At 45.2% G+C, this 19,181-nt stretch overlaps 2 protein-coding genes across 2 annotated transcripts; both read right to left on the bottom strand.

Annotated features, from left to right (window-relative positions):
* Positions 1-1,399: 1,399 nt before the first annotated feature.
* On the bottom strand, positions 1,400-2,360 carry LOC123403106 (germin-like protein 2-4). Its single transcript, XM_045097073.1, has one exon. It carries the CDS (start codon positions 2,249-2,251, stop codon positions 1,565-1,567), a length of 687 nt encoding a protein of 228 aa, XP_044953008.1. The 5' UTR covers positions 2,252-2,360; the 3' UTR covers positions 1,400-1,564.
* Positions 2,361-15,182: 12,822 nt separating this feature from the next.
* On the bottom strand, positions 15,183-17,661 carry LOC123406358 (subtilisin-like protease). Its single transcript, XM_045099867.1, has one exon. The coding sequence runs from the start codon at positions 17,659-17,661 to the stop codon at positions 15,370-15,372; it is 2,292 nt and encodes a 763-aa protein (XP_044955802.1). The 3' UTR covers positions 15,183-15,369.
* Positions 17,662-19,181: the final 1,520 nt, after the last annotated feature.

Here is a 19,181-nt window from a genome sequence, read left to right as displayed (position 1 = left end):
TCTCATATTGCATACGTATGACGACATGTAGTGTACAATACGAGGTGGGTATACGTTCTCCTTTGTATGTTTTGGGGTGTACCGAAGCACGCCTTATATATATATATATATATATATATATATATATATATATATATATATAATAAAACGGCTATTGCTTCCGTCGGAAAACCCATCATGACATTTTTATAAAAAAGTCCCTGTATTTTTTGTTATTCAACCCGCGCTCCATCATTTATCTGCAACGCAAAAGAAAAAAAACGATTCGCTGCAAAAATTATACCCGTACGCATCGCCTCCTCCCGTCGATCCTGGGCCACCCTGGCCTATGCCCAGGCCGCCGCCACACCACTCGCCGCCGCGGCCGACCTCAACCGCCACCGCTGCCGATCTCAACCCACCTGCCTCTGCGGCTGTACCTCTCACCGCTCACTGCCCCCGTTGCGGCGCTCGAGCGCATCGCGTCGACCCTGGTCCACCCTGACATGTGCCCAGGCCGCTGCCACACCACTCGCCGCCGCGGCCGACCTCAACCACCACTGCTCTCGATCTCAACCCACCCGCCTTCGCGGTCGTACCTCTGCCCGCTTGCTGCCCCCGTTTCGGCGATCGAGCACAGCTTCTGGATCAAATCAAAGCGACAGCTACAGCGACTTGGGATGATGCGTCTACTCGATGCAGAACGACGGCAGCGCGTGGATAAGGCTCGGCGGAGCGAAGTACTTGCAGGTGGAGGCGGGCCTCCATGGCTCACACGGGGAACTCCGAGGTTATGGCGCGGCAATGTCGACTCCTTATGGCCAGATAGAGGCGCCTAACCCTTGCTCTCCTCATCGTATCGCCTCCTCCGGCAGGAACTCATCATCTGGTGAGATCCCCTCCCCATGCCTCCAACCATGTGTCAAGCACCGGCAAGAAATTTTGTTTTATGAAAATTTGTTTGCTGATGAATGAATGTATTGAATGTAAGATTGCATTGTTCTAGAGAGAGAGAATGAAACAACACCTTCAGTTTATCATCTGATCCCACATTATCTATTCCATGAGTAAAATAAGATAACAGTCCATTGATCAATTCACGTAGCTCTTTGTTTTGCTTTGCTTGTCCCGCTCAATTTCTCATCATGATGGAATTAACAATGGACGGGTTGATTTCTCAACAAAATAGGATAGGACAGACTACATTAGTTAGTTAACTTATTATTTTAATAAATCAAAATAATTATAAAAATAATAAAAGCGTGTGATATTTTTTTCTCCCATTACAACACACGGGCCATTTTGCTAGAATATATATATATCGCAGTTGCAGGATTTGTCTACACATTTGTATGCCTCGCATCATTACACCGACGGATGAGCCTTAACAACCTCCACTATATATATATATATATATATATTAAATCCATAAGTATATATATTAATCAAATGGAAAAGAAATAAGTATCGCCCATACTCTCAACCCACAAGAGTCTACCTGTCGACTAATCATGCACATGCGGCCATGGCCGACCAGCAACGAACCAAGTACTCATCAGCCATCACTAATAAACGAATTAACTAGCTAGTCCTCCAGCTCGTCGGCCTTCTTGGGCACGCCGAACCTCTTCTCGATCCGCCGGAGCTCCTCTGCGGTGAGCCCGAAGGCCCTCTCAAGGACGGCGCCCCTGATCCCTGACCCGAACACGGTGGCCGGGATGCGCACGATCCCGGGGTTCTCGCTGTTGAAGGTGCCGTAGACGGTGGCCGGCTGGTCGCCGACGTTGAGCTGGAAGTGCACCATGCCGCGGGGGAACACCATGACCTCCCCCTCCACGAGCACCTTGGCGAAGAGGCGGCCGGCCGTGTCGACGAACCCGGCGTAGACGCGGCCGGCGAGGACGAGCGCCGTCTCGGTGGCGCGCGGGTGGTAGTGCGGCGGGTTGACGCCGCCGGCCGCCGAGAGGTCGGCGCGGGCGAAGGACATGCCCAGGGTGTGCAGCCCCGGGAACTGCGCCGGCGTGACCGACACCCCCGCGAACCCCGTGTCCGCCGAGAAGTTGCCCGCCGCGCGCACGCCGGAGAAGGCGAAGTCGCCCGCGGTGACGTTGCCCGGGCTCCTGCACGGGTAGGAGCGGATCAGGTTGAGCTCCACCGGCCGGCCGGGGCCGGCGTCCGGCACGCAGAAGTCCTGCACTGCGTCCGGGTCGGCCGTGGCCGCCGCCCGGAGCAGCACGGCGAGCAGGAGGAGGGCAAGATGGTGCGGCGCCATTCTTGGAAGATGGCTAGCGACGGCCGGCCTGCATTGTTGGCTGCGCGCTAGTGCTGTGTTTATGTAGACACGTCGCAGCGCCGCGTGTACTGCAGGCTTTCAACCTTTTTCTTTGGAACGGGAGCTTTTGCAGCTTCGTGGAAGTTGTAGGCCATGAGACCGTTATGTGGGGATAGCGATCGGTCGCCATTTCTGACCCAAAAAGTTGCTGAAAGACTTTCAAAGGATATACTGTACATTCCAGGAGTCTAAGAAAGGGGGCGACTGTTTTTTTTTTTTTTTTTTTTTTTTAAGTTTCTGGCGAATCAGCGTGAGTTTGGATTGAAATCTAATGGCTGCGACTTACTCTCCGTCTCCCCGCTCCCGACCCTCCTCCACAACCCCTACTTTTCGACAATCGATGACATCGCACCAAGCCGTGTTATCCCTACCGCCGGCAAGGTACCGACGAGCCCTCCCCAGCACATCGTGGCTGGTTGCGGCGTTCTTTGTTTTTTAGTTTTGTCTGAGAGGCGGTCACCCCCAATAATGCTAGACATACAAAAAATTACAAATGTTTACTTAACCCTTCAAACTAACTCTTCTCCCCCCCCCCCCCCCCTGACCTGATTTTCAGTGGGGGTGGAGCCCCTCGTCCTTCAATTACCAATCATAATCTTACACATCAATTTGTACGTAAAATCTTTACGTAAGCCTTTGTAGGTGTAGCATTACTCCGGTCACCCCCTTCCACCACCCCCGCTCTCCCGATGAATCCATCGACCCTCTGCAATATGAGCTTCGTCCCATGTGCGGTATGGTCCTGGCTCAACCTCGTCAGAGACATCGATCGTGGCCAACTTCTTCGTGTCGCCTTCTTCATGAATCAGTTGACTCGGCAATTTTTTCTCCGGTCACCATCTAACTATAGCAAGCACGTCAAGGAAATTCGCAGATTCTTCAACAATCTGTCGTGTCAGGGCTATATATATTGGGGACCAAAGGAAGGAGGGCCAGGGTGCATGGTGATGATCCATCGAACGGTTTAGTGATGGTGTATATGATTCTCCATAATGAGATCACCCAACCATGTGTTGCATGGTGATCGAATATTTGAATGTTAATTATTGGTAATATGTGGGTGGTGAGGTGGGTGTAGTGCGCGTGGCTACGTGCTTGCACCTTTCCATGATCACGCTATCTCCGGGGCACATGATGCTTTCGTGGCGTAGCAGGCTCTCCGTGCGGCCTCCAACCGGCCGCCGGCTGCAGCCACCGGGCAATGCCTTGCCGCCGACGCAACTCGCCCTAGCAAAGCATGCATCATTGCCGGCGAAGAACACACAAGTCGGCACAGTAGGTAATACGTGATATTCCATCATTCCCCGTTTCGTTATTTGTCTACACCGGTAGAAAAAGAGGCTTCCGTCCAGCCCCATAAGTCGCGAAACTGTAGGAACCGCGACTAATGAATTCTTTAGTCGCGGTTCGGAAGACGAACCGCGACCAAAGGCCTGGGCCCAGGGCGCTCGGTGGCCAGCTGGTGCACGTGAGGGGCTTTAGTCGCGGTTGGCCAGGCCAACCGCGCGCAACGACCTTTAGTCGCGGTTGGCCACGCCAACCGCGACTAAATCTCATCCCCTATATATTATTTGTATTTTTAAGATTTTGAAAAAGACCTTTAGTCGCGGTTGGCCAGGCCAACCGCGACTAAAGGTCGTTACGCGCGGGAACGCAAAAACCCGCCAAAAAACCCTTTAGTCGCGGTTGGTCTGGCCAACCGCGACTAAAGGTTACCCTTTAGTCGCGGGTCGCCTCCCCAACCGCGACTAAAGGGGGGGCTATAAATACAAGGGCCCGAACCGTCGCCTCCATTTCTCGTCTTCTCCGATCTCTGCCGCGCCGAAGGCCTGCCGCCGTCGCCCTCGCCCTCGACGCCGCCCGCCCTCGCCCTCGCCCTCGCCGTCGCCCGCCGTCGCCCTCGCCCTCGACGCCGCCCCCTCTCGCCCACGTACGGCGCCGCCGGCCGCTATCACCGGCCTCCCTCGCCCACCGCGCGCGCGCCGCCTCGCTCGCCCGCCCTCAACGCCGCCGGCCGGCCGGTACTGCCGCGCGCGCACGCGCGCGCCTCTCTCAGTTCTTAGAATTTGTAAAAACTACGGAAATTTTTTTGTAAAAACTACGGAAAAAAGTTTGTAAAAACTACTTGTAAAGGTTTTGCATTTTTTGTAGCTTTCAATGGTATATTATTTGCCCCATTGTGATAAAATTTGTAACCGTAGAATATGTGAAACTCCTTCAAAATTAAAATAAAGCACAAAAGAAATAAAACAATACAAATTAAACAGAAAACAGGTTTAGGGGGGGGCTACCTAAACCTGCGGCGGCCTTTAGTCGCGGTTGGCCAGAAGAACCGCGACTAAAGGTCCTCCGCCCCGACGGCCGCCTGGCGCCCACGTGGACGGGCCTTTAGTTGCGGTTCTTAAGCAACCGCGACTAAGGGGGGGCCTTTAGTCGCGCCTATTTGGTCGCGGTTGCGCAACCGTGACTAATGGCAGTTGCGAACCGCGACCAAAGGCCCTTTTTCCACCAGTGCTACTTACGTTCATTGCTATCATTGGTACACTTACCACACGTCGTGTATACATACGTACGTGGACCACTGGAATATGTGGACTCCGACTGCCTCTTCTTTTATCGGTTCGGATTTTGATTGAAACTGTCTGCCTCTTTTCATCAATTCGGATTTTTGAAGCGACTGAACGAAGCATGGATTCAATATGGTATTCGAGTCAAGAATCCTTGAGTTCAAGACTCTGCCAACGCGGTATTAAGAAAATGATACCGTGGCCTACACCGATCCCACATCTAAGGATTGAAATAGCCTAGACGTGGGGGAGAGTGTTGAAATATATTGCCGGACTCTCTTCATCAGTTCGTACTTTTGGAGCAACTCATTGCAGCATGAATTCAATAGTGGGGAGAAGCTTGAAATGGTCTTGGATGAACCGTTTTTGCGGGAGAGGAGGAAGAGGTGATGGAGGCAGAACCGCAGAACCAGGGCTATGAGCGAGGCTATGGGCAATTCAACCAGGGCCCACCTTTTCACCCCAGCCAGCGCCGAGAAACTACCAAAGCAATAACCATCACCCCAAGCAGCGCCGAGAAACTACCAAGGCAATAACCATCAGTAACCACACAAAGAGAATGGCTATGGCGACTGAAGAACCGATGAGGGAGGTTGTGGACCATCCCAGTACCCACCTCGACCGCCCACGTAGAACAACAACTTTACGCAATGTGCGACGAAGTACCAATATAAGAGGTAAGGGGCTAACTCTACACAGATTGCTCCTGGTGGTGGTGATCCCAAAGGAGCAGGAGGTAGCAGCAACGTGGTGGCCCAATCCAAGGTTGTGTTAACTGGTGTGGCGTCTGTGGGAGCACTAAGAGAAAACATGAATGTAGTCCCGGTTGGGAAGGACCTTTAGTCCCGGTTCACCAACCAGGACTAATAATTAGATACTAAAGCCCCCTTCCCACCCTTCAGTCCCGGTTGGCCACGAACCTGGACTAAAAGTCTCACTAGGTGGCAGATAGCGCGCGCCGGGGTCTGGGGACCTTTAGTCCCGATTGGTGTCACCAACCGGGACTAGGGCTTTAGGCTTTAGGGGTTTAGGCTTTTTGGGTTTATGGTTTATTTTTTCTTTTCATTTTATGTTTTCCATTTAATTCTTTTTCATTTCAAACATATTTTACGCTACTACATATACTGTACACGTTGTGCATATATAATAGAATTTCTCGTACGACCAATCATATATATATATATATATATATATATATATATATATATATATATATATATATATATATATACACTACGGGAATCGGGTTCTTTGACATCTACCAATGCAGATGGCAAAGGACCGGTCCGCAGATGGCAAAGACCTTTGCCATCTGACAGTAGATGGCAACAATTTCGATGTTGCTCGCGCTGGCAATGCGTTTGTTTGCCATCCGCAAGCTGACAGCGGACGGCAAAGAAACTTTGCCATCAGCTAGCATATGGCAAAGAACGTCGACGGCAACGTATATGCATTATCACGGTTAGGTGGCAGACGACATACTTTGCCATCTGCCTGTTCGGAGCCCTTTGCCATCAGCATATCGAAGCACTTTGCCATATGCCTGTCCCGAGCCCTTTGCCATCAGTTTGCCCCAATCCCTTTGCCATCTGTTGGCGGATGGCAAAGTGACCAAATGGATCAGACGTGAGGCTTCCAGGCTGCGGCCGCGTGTCCTCTTTGCCATCTGTTGGCGGATGGCAAAGTTCTCTGCCATCAGCTCGGAGATGGCAAATAGTGTGTATTGCTCCATTTTTGTCTATTTTCTTGTATCTTTCTACATTTTCACAGCACATATATATATATAGAAACTCTATTTATCACCCAGGGTGTAGAATAGTTTATTCTTCACCCGAGATAATCTTCCGATCAATTTACAAATAAATTACATTTGAAATACAAATATTTACATTTATATTGAATCACTATGTAAAATTTGACAAAAGAAAAACAATAATATACTCCCTCCGTACCTAAATATAAGTCTTTTAAGATATTTTACTAGGTGTCTACATACGAAGCAAAATGAGTGAATTTATACTCTAAAATATGTCTATATACATCCGTATGTGGTCCATTAGTGAAACTCCTAGAAAGACTTATATTTAGGAACAGAGGGAGTAGGTCACAAGATCAGAAAAAGTTGAATTTATTGTATCTTTTGCACTATTTTTGTATGTTCATAATTTTACATGACATAAAATATTTTTATGTTGATTATATTTTTTTACGGTCTTTTTTTACATATAAAATAAGGCAAAATTTACGAAGCATAAAGTTACGGTGCATTGATGTTAAAATAGAGGGGGTGAAGAATAACTATTCCTCACCCAGGGTGACGAATAGCGCGACCATATATATATATATATATGTATATATATATATGTATGTATATATATACATATATATATACATACATATATATACATACATATACATATATATATACATACATACATATATATATAGTTTCAAATATCTTCAGCACATATATTTCACAGCACATATATTTCCAACATCATCGTAAAATATTTAACAAGCTAAAGAACACATAGGCTAGCATAATACATAGTTTCGCATAGTTCATCCATATATACATACATAAGTTTTACATTGTTCGTCAATACAAATGAAAAAAAAAACTGAACAGTAGTAGCCCATCAATGCCAGCTTCCATGAGGTGAATCAAATCTGTAAAAATAAGAGTAATTAAGAAAGTTAGAAGAAGAAGAAGAAGAAGTGAAAGAAGAAGAAGTAGAAGAAGAACAATAATAATAATAATAATAAGAAGAAGAAGAAATAGAAGAAGAAGAAGAAGAAGAAGAGGGAGTAGAAGATGGAGAAAAAGAAAGAAAAAAGGAAGAATAAGAATATGTTTCCTTCTTCTTTCTTCTATCTTTTTATCATTTTCCTTCTCATCCTTCTTGTTTTATTCTTTCTTGTTCTATTCTTTCTTTTTCTCCTCTTCCTTGTTTTTCTTCTTCTTATTCCTTATTTGTGTCATTTTAGAGCTAACTTGAGTAATTATGTCATTTTTTAGCTAACTAAGCGTATTATGTCATTTTGGAGGAAAATAGGGTAAGTATTGGTCATTATTAAGCTAACTTAAGTAATTATGTCATTTTTGAGCTAACTAAGCTTATTATGTCAGTTTGGAGGAAAACAAGCTACGTATATGACATTTATGAGCTAACCAAGGTTATTATGCTATTTTTGACCTAAATAAGCTAATTACGTCATAAATGAAGTAAATAAACTAATTATGTCATTTTGACGTGTAATTAGCTAACTATGCCTTTTTTGGAAAATGAGCCAAGTAAGTGGGCATATTAGGGCTAACTAGCACATACGAAGCTAAGTATGCATTTGTTAAGCAAAACACTAGAGAGAACTTACCATCCTCGTTATCACGGAGGTGAAGCACCGGGGTTGCTCGGGCCTGTTTCACCTTAAGAAGGATGCCCTCGAAAAGGGTTGTGCGATGCGCCTATGGAGTTATGTTGCACCATAGATCATTTGCAATGTCTCATTAACATGTTGACACTCAAATGTTAAAACTAGTAACTAATGTCTATTCAAATGAAACTCACCGTTCCCGCTGTGGTAATGACTTGCATCGACGGAGGGGTCTGACCGATCTTTGCGGCCTCACTGCAAAAAGGAGACGACTGTTGGGTAACGTAGCATAAATTCAAAAAAATTCCTACGCATATTCAGATCTTCCTATGGAGAGACCGGCAACGAGAGAGGGGTGAGTGCATCTTCATACCTTTGAAGATCGCTAAGCGGAAGCGTTGCTAGAACGCGGTTGATGGAGTCGTACTCGCGGCGATTCAGATCGCGGTGTGATTCCGATCTAGTGCCGAACTACGGCACCTCCGTGTTCAACACATGTGCAGCCCGGTGACGTCTCCCGCACCTTGATCCAGCAAGGAGGAGGGAGAGGTTGGGGAAGATCTCCAGCAGCACGACGTCGTGGTGTCGATGGAGAGATGAGGTCTCCCGGCAGGGCTTCGCCAAGCACCGGCAGAGAGGAGGAGAAAGAAGAGCAGGGCTGCACCGAGGGAGATGGAAAACTGTGTCCTCAAAAGCCCAAAAGTGCCCACTATATATAGGAGGAGGGGAGGGGCTGCGCCCCCTTGAGGGTTTCCCTCTCCTTGGAGGGGCGGTAGCCCTAGATGGGGGGAGGTGTGGCGGCCAGGAGGGGGAGGAGGGGTGGCGCACCCTTCTGGTGGGCCTTAGGCCCATCTGCGCTAGGGTTTCCCCCCTCTCCCCTCTTCTTGCGCCATGGGCTAAGTGTGGGGGCACACCGGCCCACCTAGGGGCTGGTTCCCTCCCGCACTTGGCCCATCTAGCCTTCCGGGGTCGTGGCCCCCTTTCGGTGGACCCCTAGAGGAAATAATAAAATGGTTATTATCATATTTCCCTGTTCATGATAATCGTCTATTGTTCATGCTATAATTGTATTAACAGGAAACAGTAATACATGTGTGAATGAATAGATCACAATGTGTCCCTAGCAAGCCTCTAATTGGCTAGCTCGTTAGTCAATAGATGATCATGGTTTCCTGATCATGGGCATTAGATGTCATTGATAACGGGATCACATCATTGGGAGAATGATGTGATGGACAGACCCAATCCTAAGCCTAGCACTAGATCGTATTGTTCGTATGCTAATGCTTTTCAAATGTCAAGTATCTTTTCCTTCGACCGTGAGATTGTGCAACTCCCGGATACCGTAGAAATGCTTTGGGTGTATCAAACGTCACAACGTAACTGGGTGACTATAAAGGTGCACTACGGGTACCTCTGAAAGTGTCTGTTGGGTTGGCACGAATCGAGATCGGGATTTGTCACTCCGTGTGACGGAGAGGTATCTCTGGGCCCACTCGGTAGAACATCATCATGAGCTCAATGTGACTAAGGAGTTAGTCACATGATAACGTGCTACGGAACGAGTAAAGAGACTTACCGGTAACAAGATTGAACAAGGTATAGGTATACCGACGATCGAATCTCGGGCAAGTTCTATACCGACAGACAAAGGGAATTGTATACGGGATTGATTGAATCCTTGACATCGTGGTTCATCCGATGAGACCATCGTGGAGCTAGTGGGAGCCACCATGGGTATCCAGACCCCGCTGATGGTTATTGGCCAGAGAGGTGTCTCGGTCATGTCTGCCTGTCTCCCGAACCCGTAGGGTCTACACACTTAAGCTTCGATGACGCTAGGGTTATAGGGAATTGTTATACGAGGTTACCGAAAGTTGTTCGGAGTCCCGGATGAGATCCCGGACATCACGAGGAGCTTCGGAATGGTCCGGAGGTAAAGATTGATATATAGGACGGATGGTTTCGGACACCGTAAGTGTTTCGGGCATCACCGGTAACGTACCGGGACCACCGGAACCACCGAAGGGGGGGGCAATGACCCTGGGAGGTAAGGTGGGCCAAGTGGGGGTGGGAACCAGCCCCTAGGTGGGCTGGTGCGCCTCCCCACTCAGCCCATGGCGCAAGGGAAAGAAAAAGGGGGGGGGGCAAACCCTAGGCCAGGTGGGCCTAAGGCCCACCAGTGGGTGCGCCACCCCCTCCTCCCCCTCTGGCCGCTGCACCACCCATCTGGGAGGGTTGTCGCACCCCCTAGGGTGGGAACCCTAGGGGTGGCACCCCCTCTCCCCTTCCCTTATATATAGTGGGCACTTTTGGCCTTTGGAGGACACCGTTTTATCTCTCTCTCGGTGCAACCCTGCTCCTCTCTGCCGGCGCTTGGCGAAGCCCTGACGGGAGACCTCGTCTCTCTACCGACACCACGCCATCGTGTTGCTGGACTTCTTCCCCAACCTCTCCCTCCTCCTTGCTGGATCAAGGTGCGGGAGACGTCACCGGGCTGCACGTGTGTTGAACGCGAAGGTGCCGTTGTTCGGCACTAGATCGGAATCGCTGCGAGTACGACTCCATCAACCGCGTTCTAGCAACGCTTCCGCTTAGCAATCTTCAAAGGTATGAAGATGCTCTTACCCCTCTCTCGTTGCTGGTCTCTTCATAGAAAGATCTAAACATGCGTAGGAATTTTTTTGAATTTATGCTACGTTACTCAACATTATTTTACTTTCCTTTTTCCAAATAATGTTGACTATTTTAATACACGTCATACATTTTTCGTATATACAGGGACCACTTTTTGGTACATGCTGAACTTTTTTCAAATACACGCAGAAGATTTTAACAAACATTGAGCATCATTAGGGTACATGTTGAACATTTTTCGAATACATGTTAAACTATTTTTATAAATTTCGTAGGTATTTCTTATATCATGCGAAATATTTTTTTAGAATTTTCATAAAATGCCATGAACATTTGTTTCAATGGTACATATTTCTCAAATTAAGTAAATCTTTGTCTACATTGAATTTTTTAGATGTTACAAACATATTTTTGGAATGCATGATCATTTTCTAAATGTCATGAACATGTTTTTTAATGTTATGAACATTTTTCAAATTGTGCGAACACTTTTTTACAATGCATGAATATTTTCTAAATGTGCGCTAAACATATTCTTAAAAGGTAAGTAAATTATTTTTTAATTTTTTTATTTAGAATATTTGCAAATATGTAAAAAAGAACAACTATCAGAAAAAATAGACAAACGAAGAAGTAGAAAATGTGTGAAAACGAACAAAAAAGCATCAGGCGATATATCCCTCTGTCTCACAATTCAGCTTTATTCAAAATATGCGGCAGACTACCACTAAATTTTATTTCGCGCCTTAAGAGACACTTGTAAGCATTTTGTCATATAACGCACAGGCGAGATATCGCCCACGAAATTCTATTTCGCGCCTTAAGAGACACTTGGGCGCCCATGTAAGAGTGCGACTTTTTGAACATAAAAGATGCAAAATGATATTTCTATGTATCAACAAAATCTGAATATAATTATGTGAAAACTTATACGTATTCACTGTGGATCTGTAAAATTTCGTTCAAAAAAATATATTTTTTGCAAGCTGCACAAAAATAACCAAAATCCGGCCCAACAACAACAAAAAGGGCCCATTTCACTTTTATATTTGTTTTTATGTATACGCTACGTATGCAGGTATATTGCTACAAAAAATTTCTCAAACGTATTATACTTGTATTTCTATATGTATAATTGTTTTCAGATTTTTTGGACTGTGGAAAAATGATATTTTAAAATGGGCGCAATCGAGCCCGTCCTCTATTCGGCATTTCTGGCCCATGTAAGGCTTTTACTAAATGGTATTTGGGAACCTTCCCATGAAGGTTCCGGCAGTTTTTCTGGGTGGTATTTCTTTTGGTCTTTCCTCGATGATTTTTCTTTGTTTTCTCTTTTGTTCAATTTTTTCATTTTGATTTTTTTTACTTTTATATATATATGTTTTATCAAACACATGAAAAAATAAATTTTGAAAACATTTTTCAACTTCAAAAACTTTTCCCAAATTTCTTTAACTCCTTTTGTAATACTTTGTAGTTTTCAAAATTCAGGAAAATTTCCACTAGTGAACCTTTTGTAAATCCATGAACTCTTTAAAAATATTGTCAACTTTTTCGAAATTTACAAACTTTTTGGAAATTGTGGTATTTGTTTTTTATTTTTGTAAATTATTTTGAAATTATGAACTTTGCCAAGTCATGAACGATTTTAATATTTTTATTTGTTTATTCAATTTCACAATCATTTACATTTATCTGAACAATTCATCAAGTATATCTACATTATTTCAACTCGAAACAATTTTTATGAATTCCTGAGTTTTTGAAGGACTTCAAAATGTTCTCAAAATCAAAATAAAGTTCACGGATAAAACAAATGTTCATGAGTTTGATACAAAAGTTAGGAATACAAAAAAAATCATGATTATTTTTGAAAAATATCCAGACAACTCAAAAAATGCTGAAATTTCGAGAACTGTTCCCAAATTCAAAGAATATTTGCCGCTTTGAAAATGTTCATGTATTCTAAAAATTTAGTGAAAAAATTTAGGATTTCAAAAATTGTTTCGTGAATGTAAAATATGTGTGGTAATTTGTTAAAATATGTTCCCAATATCGAAAATATGTGGTAATTTGTAAAACATGTCTTTGAACTAAAAATATTCACAATTTTTAGAAATGTTCGTGAATTCGGCAAATTTCCATAATTCCGAAATTAGTCACGGATTTGAATAATATTCGCAAAATAAAAAAGGAAAAGGGAAAATAATATAGGAAAATGAGAAGTAAATAAAAAGGACAAAAGGGAAAATAAAATGGTAAAAAACATGAACATGAAAAAACGAAAATGAAGAGGGAACATGAAAAAATAAGGAAAAAGGCAAAAAGAGAAGAAATAGGGAAACGAAGTAGAATTTCTTTGAGACAATCATGCGGAACTTTTATTCAACCAATATCGTGTTTACAAGGATGAAGACTAGTTCATCGGGGTGGCCTAACCACACATGGCGACCAACCCCCAAACGCAACGCATGGTTCGCAAAATTGTGAGCTTTAAAGTTTGAGCTTCTAAATTCATAAACGAAATTACTAAAAGATCTAGAATACTTTATTATCTCATGTATGAAAGCTTCATAGCTCGGTCTGCTACCTTGCTTAATATCGCCCATCACCACCCTGCAATCTGAGGCGAACTAGATAATAATAATAAAAATAATGTAAATCTAGACTGGGCCACACATTGGACCGGCCAGTGGTGGTGTATGAGCTTGGTCGGTATTTTTGGCAAACTACCAGCACATAGGCGCTCTCCATATGACCGATTCGAGTTGGCCCAGCCCACTTGGTAGGTACACACCTAAGATAAGAACCAGTTCGGGAACCTTCTATATGGTTCCTAAACCTGTTTTTACTGTTTTTTCCAGTGTTTTTATATTTATTTATTTCTGTTTTCTGTAAATCTGTTCACAATTTTCAAAACATGTTTATGACTTTACAAAAATGTTCACAAATTTGAAGAAATTTTAATAAAGTTGGAAAGAAAGTTGTATTTTAAAAACTTTTCCTTGTTTCCAATAATGTTCAAGAATTTACAGCAAAAATCATTTAGGTAACTATTATCATTTCCAAAATTTGCTCTCAACTTAAAAAAAATGTTGTTTATATTATTATTCAGAATTTTAAAAATGTTTGAGTTTTTTGAAATTACATCTAAGAAAAAAGAAATTTTATATGCCGCATTACAAGAAATATGCATTTAAAATTAAAATGATGAAGGGAACCCAAGTGGCACACCCGGAATTTTGGGAACGGTTTTTTTGACATGTACTAGTAACTAGAAGGATTGGACGCGCTTTGTTGCGCCGTTAAAGCAACTCCAACAGGCGGTTATCTAAGTGACTCCCTGTAAAAAAAAATCTGGTTTTAGCGCGCGCGGACCTGACTTGGACGCTCCAGCAGCTACGCAAAGATGGCGCGGTATACTTGATCCAGTGTGTGGATCAAAACATCATCGGGCGTTGCGTATTTGGTGCGTCCGCTTGCGCGAACTGCAAACTCTGGGCTGTTGTAGGTGGGGCCGCTGGATTGGGTGTCGTGCTAGCGTGCGTCTGTTGGAGCAAACGTCCTCCAACGCGTTAAAAACGTTATTTTAGCGTTGTATAATTTTTTTAGGCGCCGTGCTTAGATCAAAAAATAATATACTTTTGAATGAGTTTAAAAATGGAGGGTGTGCACACCTTTCATTGTATTTCTGTATCCGCCACCTCTCCTTTGAAGTGAAAAAAAAGATACTCCCATATATACAACTAGTAGGAGATGTGCGTGAGGTAACTCCATATTATCTCACGGTCCATGAAGAACCCAATGAGGTAGAGCCTGGACCCAAGATACAGGCTTGGTCCTTGCAGGATTTGGGTCACGCTCGCTAACTATATCCAGAAGGTCAATCAAAGGACAAAATGTAGATCCCGAGAGAGTGAAGAAGGCCACCTGTGACGGCCCCAGTTGACTGCGTGGGACATACGATGCGCAGAGACAACCACTAAAATTGGTGGCACAAAAGGTGTCATCAGGCATGATGCAAGTAGGATTAAAAATGATCAGTATTGAATTCATGCTTGAGCCGATTCATTCAAAAATCAAAAGTGATGAAGAGAGACGGGCGATGTATTTCAACGTCCCTCACGTATAGCCTATTTTAATCCTTAGACGCGGGTTCGATGTAGGCCACGATTTGTTTTTTAATACTACGTTGTTAGGATCTTAAACTCAAGACCGACTACTTGGCTCAGATATCATATTGAAATCATACTCCAAACACTCTACTGGTCGAAAACCAGCACACACACACATTAGAAAGTACAGTACTAAATCTTGTCATGATAACACGAGTATCATATATATTCTGAAGTTGGCATTCAGGATTTGACAATCCAGCTTCTAGCCCCAACATGTATTGTAAGTGCTCACAAAGTTGACCCATTTAACATGTTATAAGCAACATACATATCAACGATAACTAAAATAAAATGCAGCATTTTAAACATTCACTCCTAGTCCTAGCCCTTTTTTCTCTAGAGGCGGTGGAGATTCGGGGAGATTAGGAACAGCGACGATGGGGCTCCGCACGACATGCTTTGCCGACACCCAACTCAAGCTTCCCTCCACATGCCCCTGTCCATGAACAACTCCCCTGCCACTCACCGACACAGTGAACGTCCTCTTCTCCCCAGCCTTTGAGAACACCAACTTGTTCGGGGTGACATGTACGTTGAGCGATTTGGGCACGTCCAACTTCACGGTGTAGGTCGATGCCGGCGGCCCTACGTTCGTCACCGTCCGGTTCACGGCGAAGGTTGTCGGCTTCAGCGGCACCGTTATCGTCGGGTAGTTGAGCTGCACGTCCGCTACCTTGGGCAGCTTCGCGCAAGACAATCTACTGTCATGCACGACGGTTGCCAGGCCTTGGTCGCCGTGGAGCCAGCAGATGTAGCCGGCATAGTCGACGACACCGAGGTCATACACCAGGCCAGGGTCGGCGGCTCTCGCCGGGTTCACATGCCCCGCGCCTTTCGCGTACGCGTCGGCTTTCTTGTGATCCTCGTCCAAGATGGAGCCGCCGGTGCTGTTAACGGCGTCCGCCGTCGTCAAGATGGCCGACTTGATGGCGGCCGGGGACCAGCCTGGATGCAAGCTCTTGATAAGCGCGGCGACGCCGCTAACGTGCGGCGCTGCCATGGATGTGCCGGACATGATGTTGAAAGGTCCCGGTATGGAGTCCGTCTCCGGCGGCCACGCAGCAAGGATGTTGAGCCCCGGCGCCAGTATGTCCGGTTTGAGCACGCCGGGGATGGCGATGCTTGGACCTCGGGAGGAGAAGGATGCCACCACAGGGGCCGGATGGACGCCAAGCGATGTGTTGTGGTATGAGAAGATGGCGCCCGTCGGGCTGCTCCTCGATGTCGCGTAAGCTCTGAGGACGGCGCCGTCGTTTGCGCTCACCTGCGCCACACTGGAGTTGTATTCCTCAAGCGCGATCGTGTATCCGTAGGATTCATAGTTGAGTAGCACCACTCCTGCCGCACCGGCACTCATGATGTCGTCGATGTTCTCATGGGTGGTATCCGATTCACAAACGACGATCTTCTCACTGACGACATGGTTACCCATGTAGTCACACTTGCCCCGTTCTTGGGAGTAGAGGAGTGGATGCATCTTCGACCTCGGCTTCGCCACCTGGCTAAGCCCTTCTCCATGGATGCTCTTGCCATTGCTGAGACTGACATCGATGTCAAAGCTCCGATCCACCGAGCTAGCGCCGACTGTGAGCAACCATGGCGCATCATTGCTCACGGAATGTGAATCGGGCCCTTCGTTGCCACCCGTGCAAACCACGACGATGCCCTTTGATATGGCACGGAATGTGCTGATGGCGACGGGGTCTTCATCGAACCTGAGGCTGCCAATATGGCCAAGGGAGAGGGAGAGCACATCCACCCCATCCTTGATGGCTGCGTCGATGCCGGCAACTATGGCGGAATCATCACAATCTCCATCGGCGCACACCTTGTACATGGCGATATGGGCGCCAGGAGCAACCCCCGATGCGGTGCCCGCTCCCATACCATGATACGACGCGTCGACGACAAAGTTACCGGCCGCCGTGGATGAGGTGTGCGTCCCATGCCCCTGTTGGTCGCTAGGATCATCGTCATCTTCGATGAACGACTGTGCGCCGATGAGCTTGTTGTTGCACCGGGTTGCCTTGCATGATCCCTTCCACCTTGCCGGGGGAGGCGCGATGTTTTCACCATCAAACGAAGGGTGCTCCGCGTAGATGCCGCTATCGAGCAACCCGATGATGACTCCCTTCCCGTAGCCGGTGTTGCTCCAGAGCTCGGTGCCGTTTCTGAGCCCAAGGAACTTTGGAGTGTACGTGGTCATGAGGTGTCGCGTTTGGTCCCTAAACGCACGCACGAACCCCGGACTCTTTGCAAGTGCATTGAGCTCCCGATCAGTGAGACTTGCGGCGAAGCCACTGAACACCTCGGTGTAGGAGTGCACAATGCGTGACTTGCCTGAGTCACCACCGCGTGATTTGGGCAAGAAAGACTCGTACCAATTTTGGTACGTGTCTTCATCTACATTCGAGGGCGAGGGCGAGGGCGGTGGCTTAACGAGCACAATGTAAGTGTGGTGGGCGGACTTATTGTTGGCACCATGTTGTACCCTTACATCTGCTCGATTAACATAGCAGCGTATGGGTGCAAAGGAGAAGGAGAAGGTGGCAATCAGTAGAAGCGATACTAAGAGGTTGGCCAATGATGCCATTATACAACGCCTAGTCGGGGAAGAAGATGATGGTGGTTCTTCTCCAACACCCGGTGTTCTTAATTTATATCCCACCAGTGGTATGTTGTAATAGTTTCCTAATAAATGAGATATATGGTCTTGCCATATCTTGTTTTAAGATTAATTGCATGTACTGTATGCGATATGCATGTTGCTGGCTTACTATTAATGCCCATATATAGTGAGAAGAAATCACCAAGCTATTAACTGCATATCCTATTAATATTGGTAAATACATTACGAGTACATGCATTGGATGCTTATATTGGTACAATACTAATTGCATGTTGATATTAGGTAGGATGTTAATTGCATGTTGATATTAGGCATGATATTAATTGCATGTTAATTGATTAGAGCTAACATTAACATTTGGTATGATATTAATTATATGCTAAACATGTTGAGCGCTCGTCGTCAGATCCATCTAGGTCATTGCATTGACAAGTATTGATGGCTGAGATTAGTTGGATCTAACCATTTATGTCTTTTTATATTGGTACTATAGTACTCCCTCTGTTCCTAAATATATGTAGTTTTAGAGATTTCATTAGGGGCTACATACGGAGCAAAATGAGTGAATCTCATTTTTAAATATTTCTATATACATCTCTATGTAGTATCCTAATGAAATCTTTAAAAAGACTTATATTTAGGAACGGAGGGAGTAGTTGTGTACCTGCAATGCAACTTAGTAGTAGGATATATAGACAATACATGAATTTCATCACATACTAGTATTTGGTAAGATCTTTAGTATATAATTAATTAATTAATTGACGATGACGTTGAAATTAGAATACTATTTATAAGGGGAGGATGCTGATCTTGTTTAGTGATAAACATGCTTAATGCTAAACGCCAGGCAACATGGATCATTGGATACATGCGGTTGAATGGATGAAATATGTTGGATCTCCCCAACTCACTCTTTTTGTATTGGTATAGATACAGATAGATGAATGTGAGAATTTGCATGTTTGTTGGATCCATCCGCTCAATTCATATAATCTTTCTAAATAACTTTCAAAATAGCATGTCTTTAATTCCAGATTTTTGTGAAGGTTGCTTGTGCTAGAACCAACCCAGGGTTTAAATCCTAGACTTGGCTCGCCACTACCATGAAATACAAATGGTACTACTAAAAGTAACTTCACTGTCCAAAGAAAGAGCAACAGAAATAGATTTTAGGCCAATAATTTTGCTTAGTCGCAAATACTACGTACGTACCTCACAAATTCAGTTTCCACACGCTTGTAGCAATAGCAGCTACTACAACCATGGGTGTGCATGCATACAACGAGATCACTTTTGACTAATCACATAATAAATAGTCTTTATGCGAATAACACACCAACCATCGTCATATTGAAAGCACACAGGATAAATCTTCAGGTCAATTATTATTATCGAAAGCTAGCACATGGGGTAAAGATAAACTCCAGGTCAATTATTACGGACCAAACAGAGTCGCCTCCTATTACAGGCCAACATGTGTT

The sequence above is a fragment of the Hordeum vulgare genome, chromosome 6H (genome assembly GCF_904849725.1).
Source record: "Hordeum vulgare subsp. vulgare chromosome 6H, MorexV3_pseudomolecules_assembly, whole genome shotgun sequence".
Lineage (NCBI taxonomy): Eukaryota > Viridiplantae > Streptophyta > Magnoliopsida > Poales > Poaceae > Hordeum > Hordeum vulgare.
Note: the sequence above shows the minus strand (reverse complement) of the source record. Positions and strands in the feature narration are given on the sequence as shown.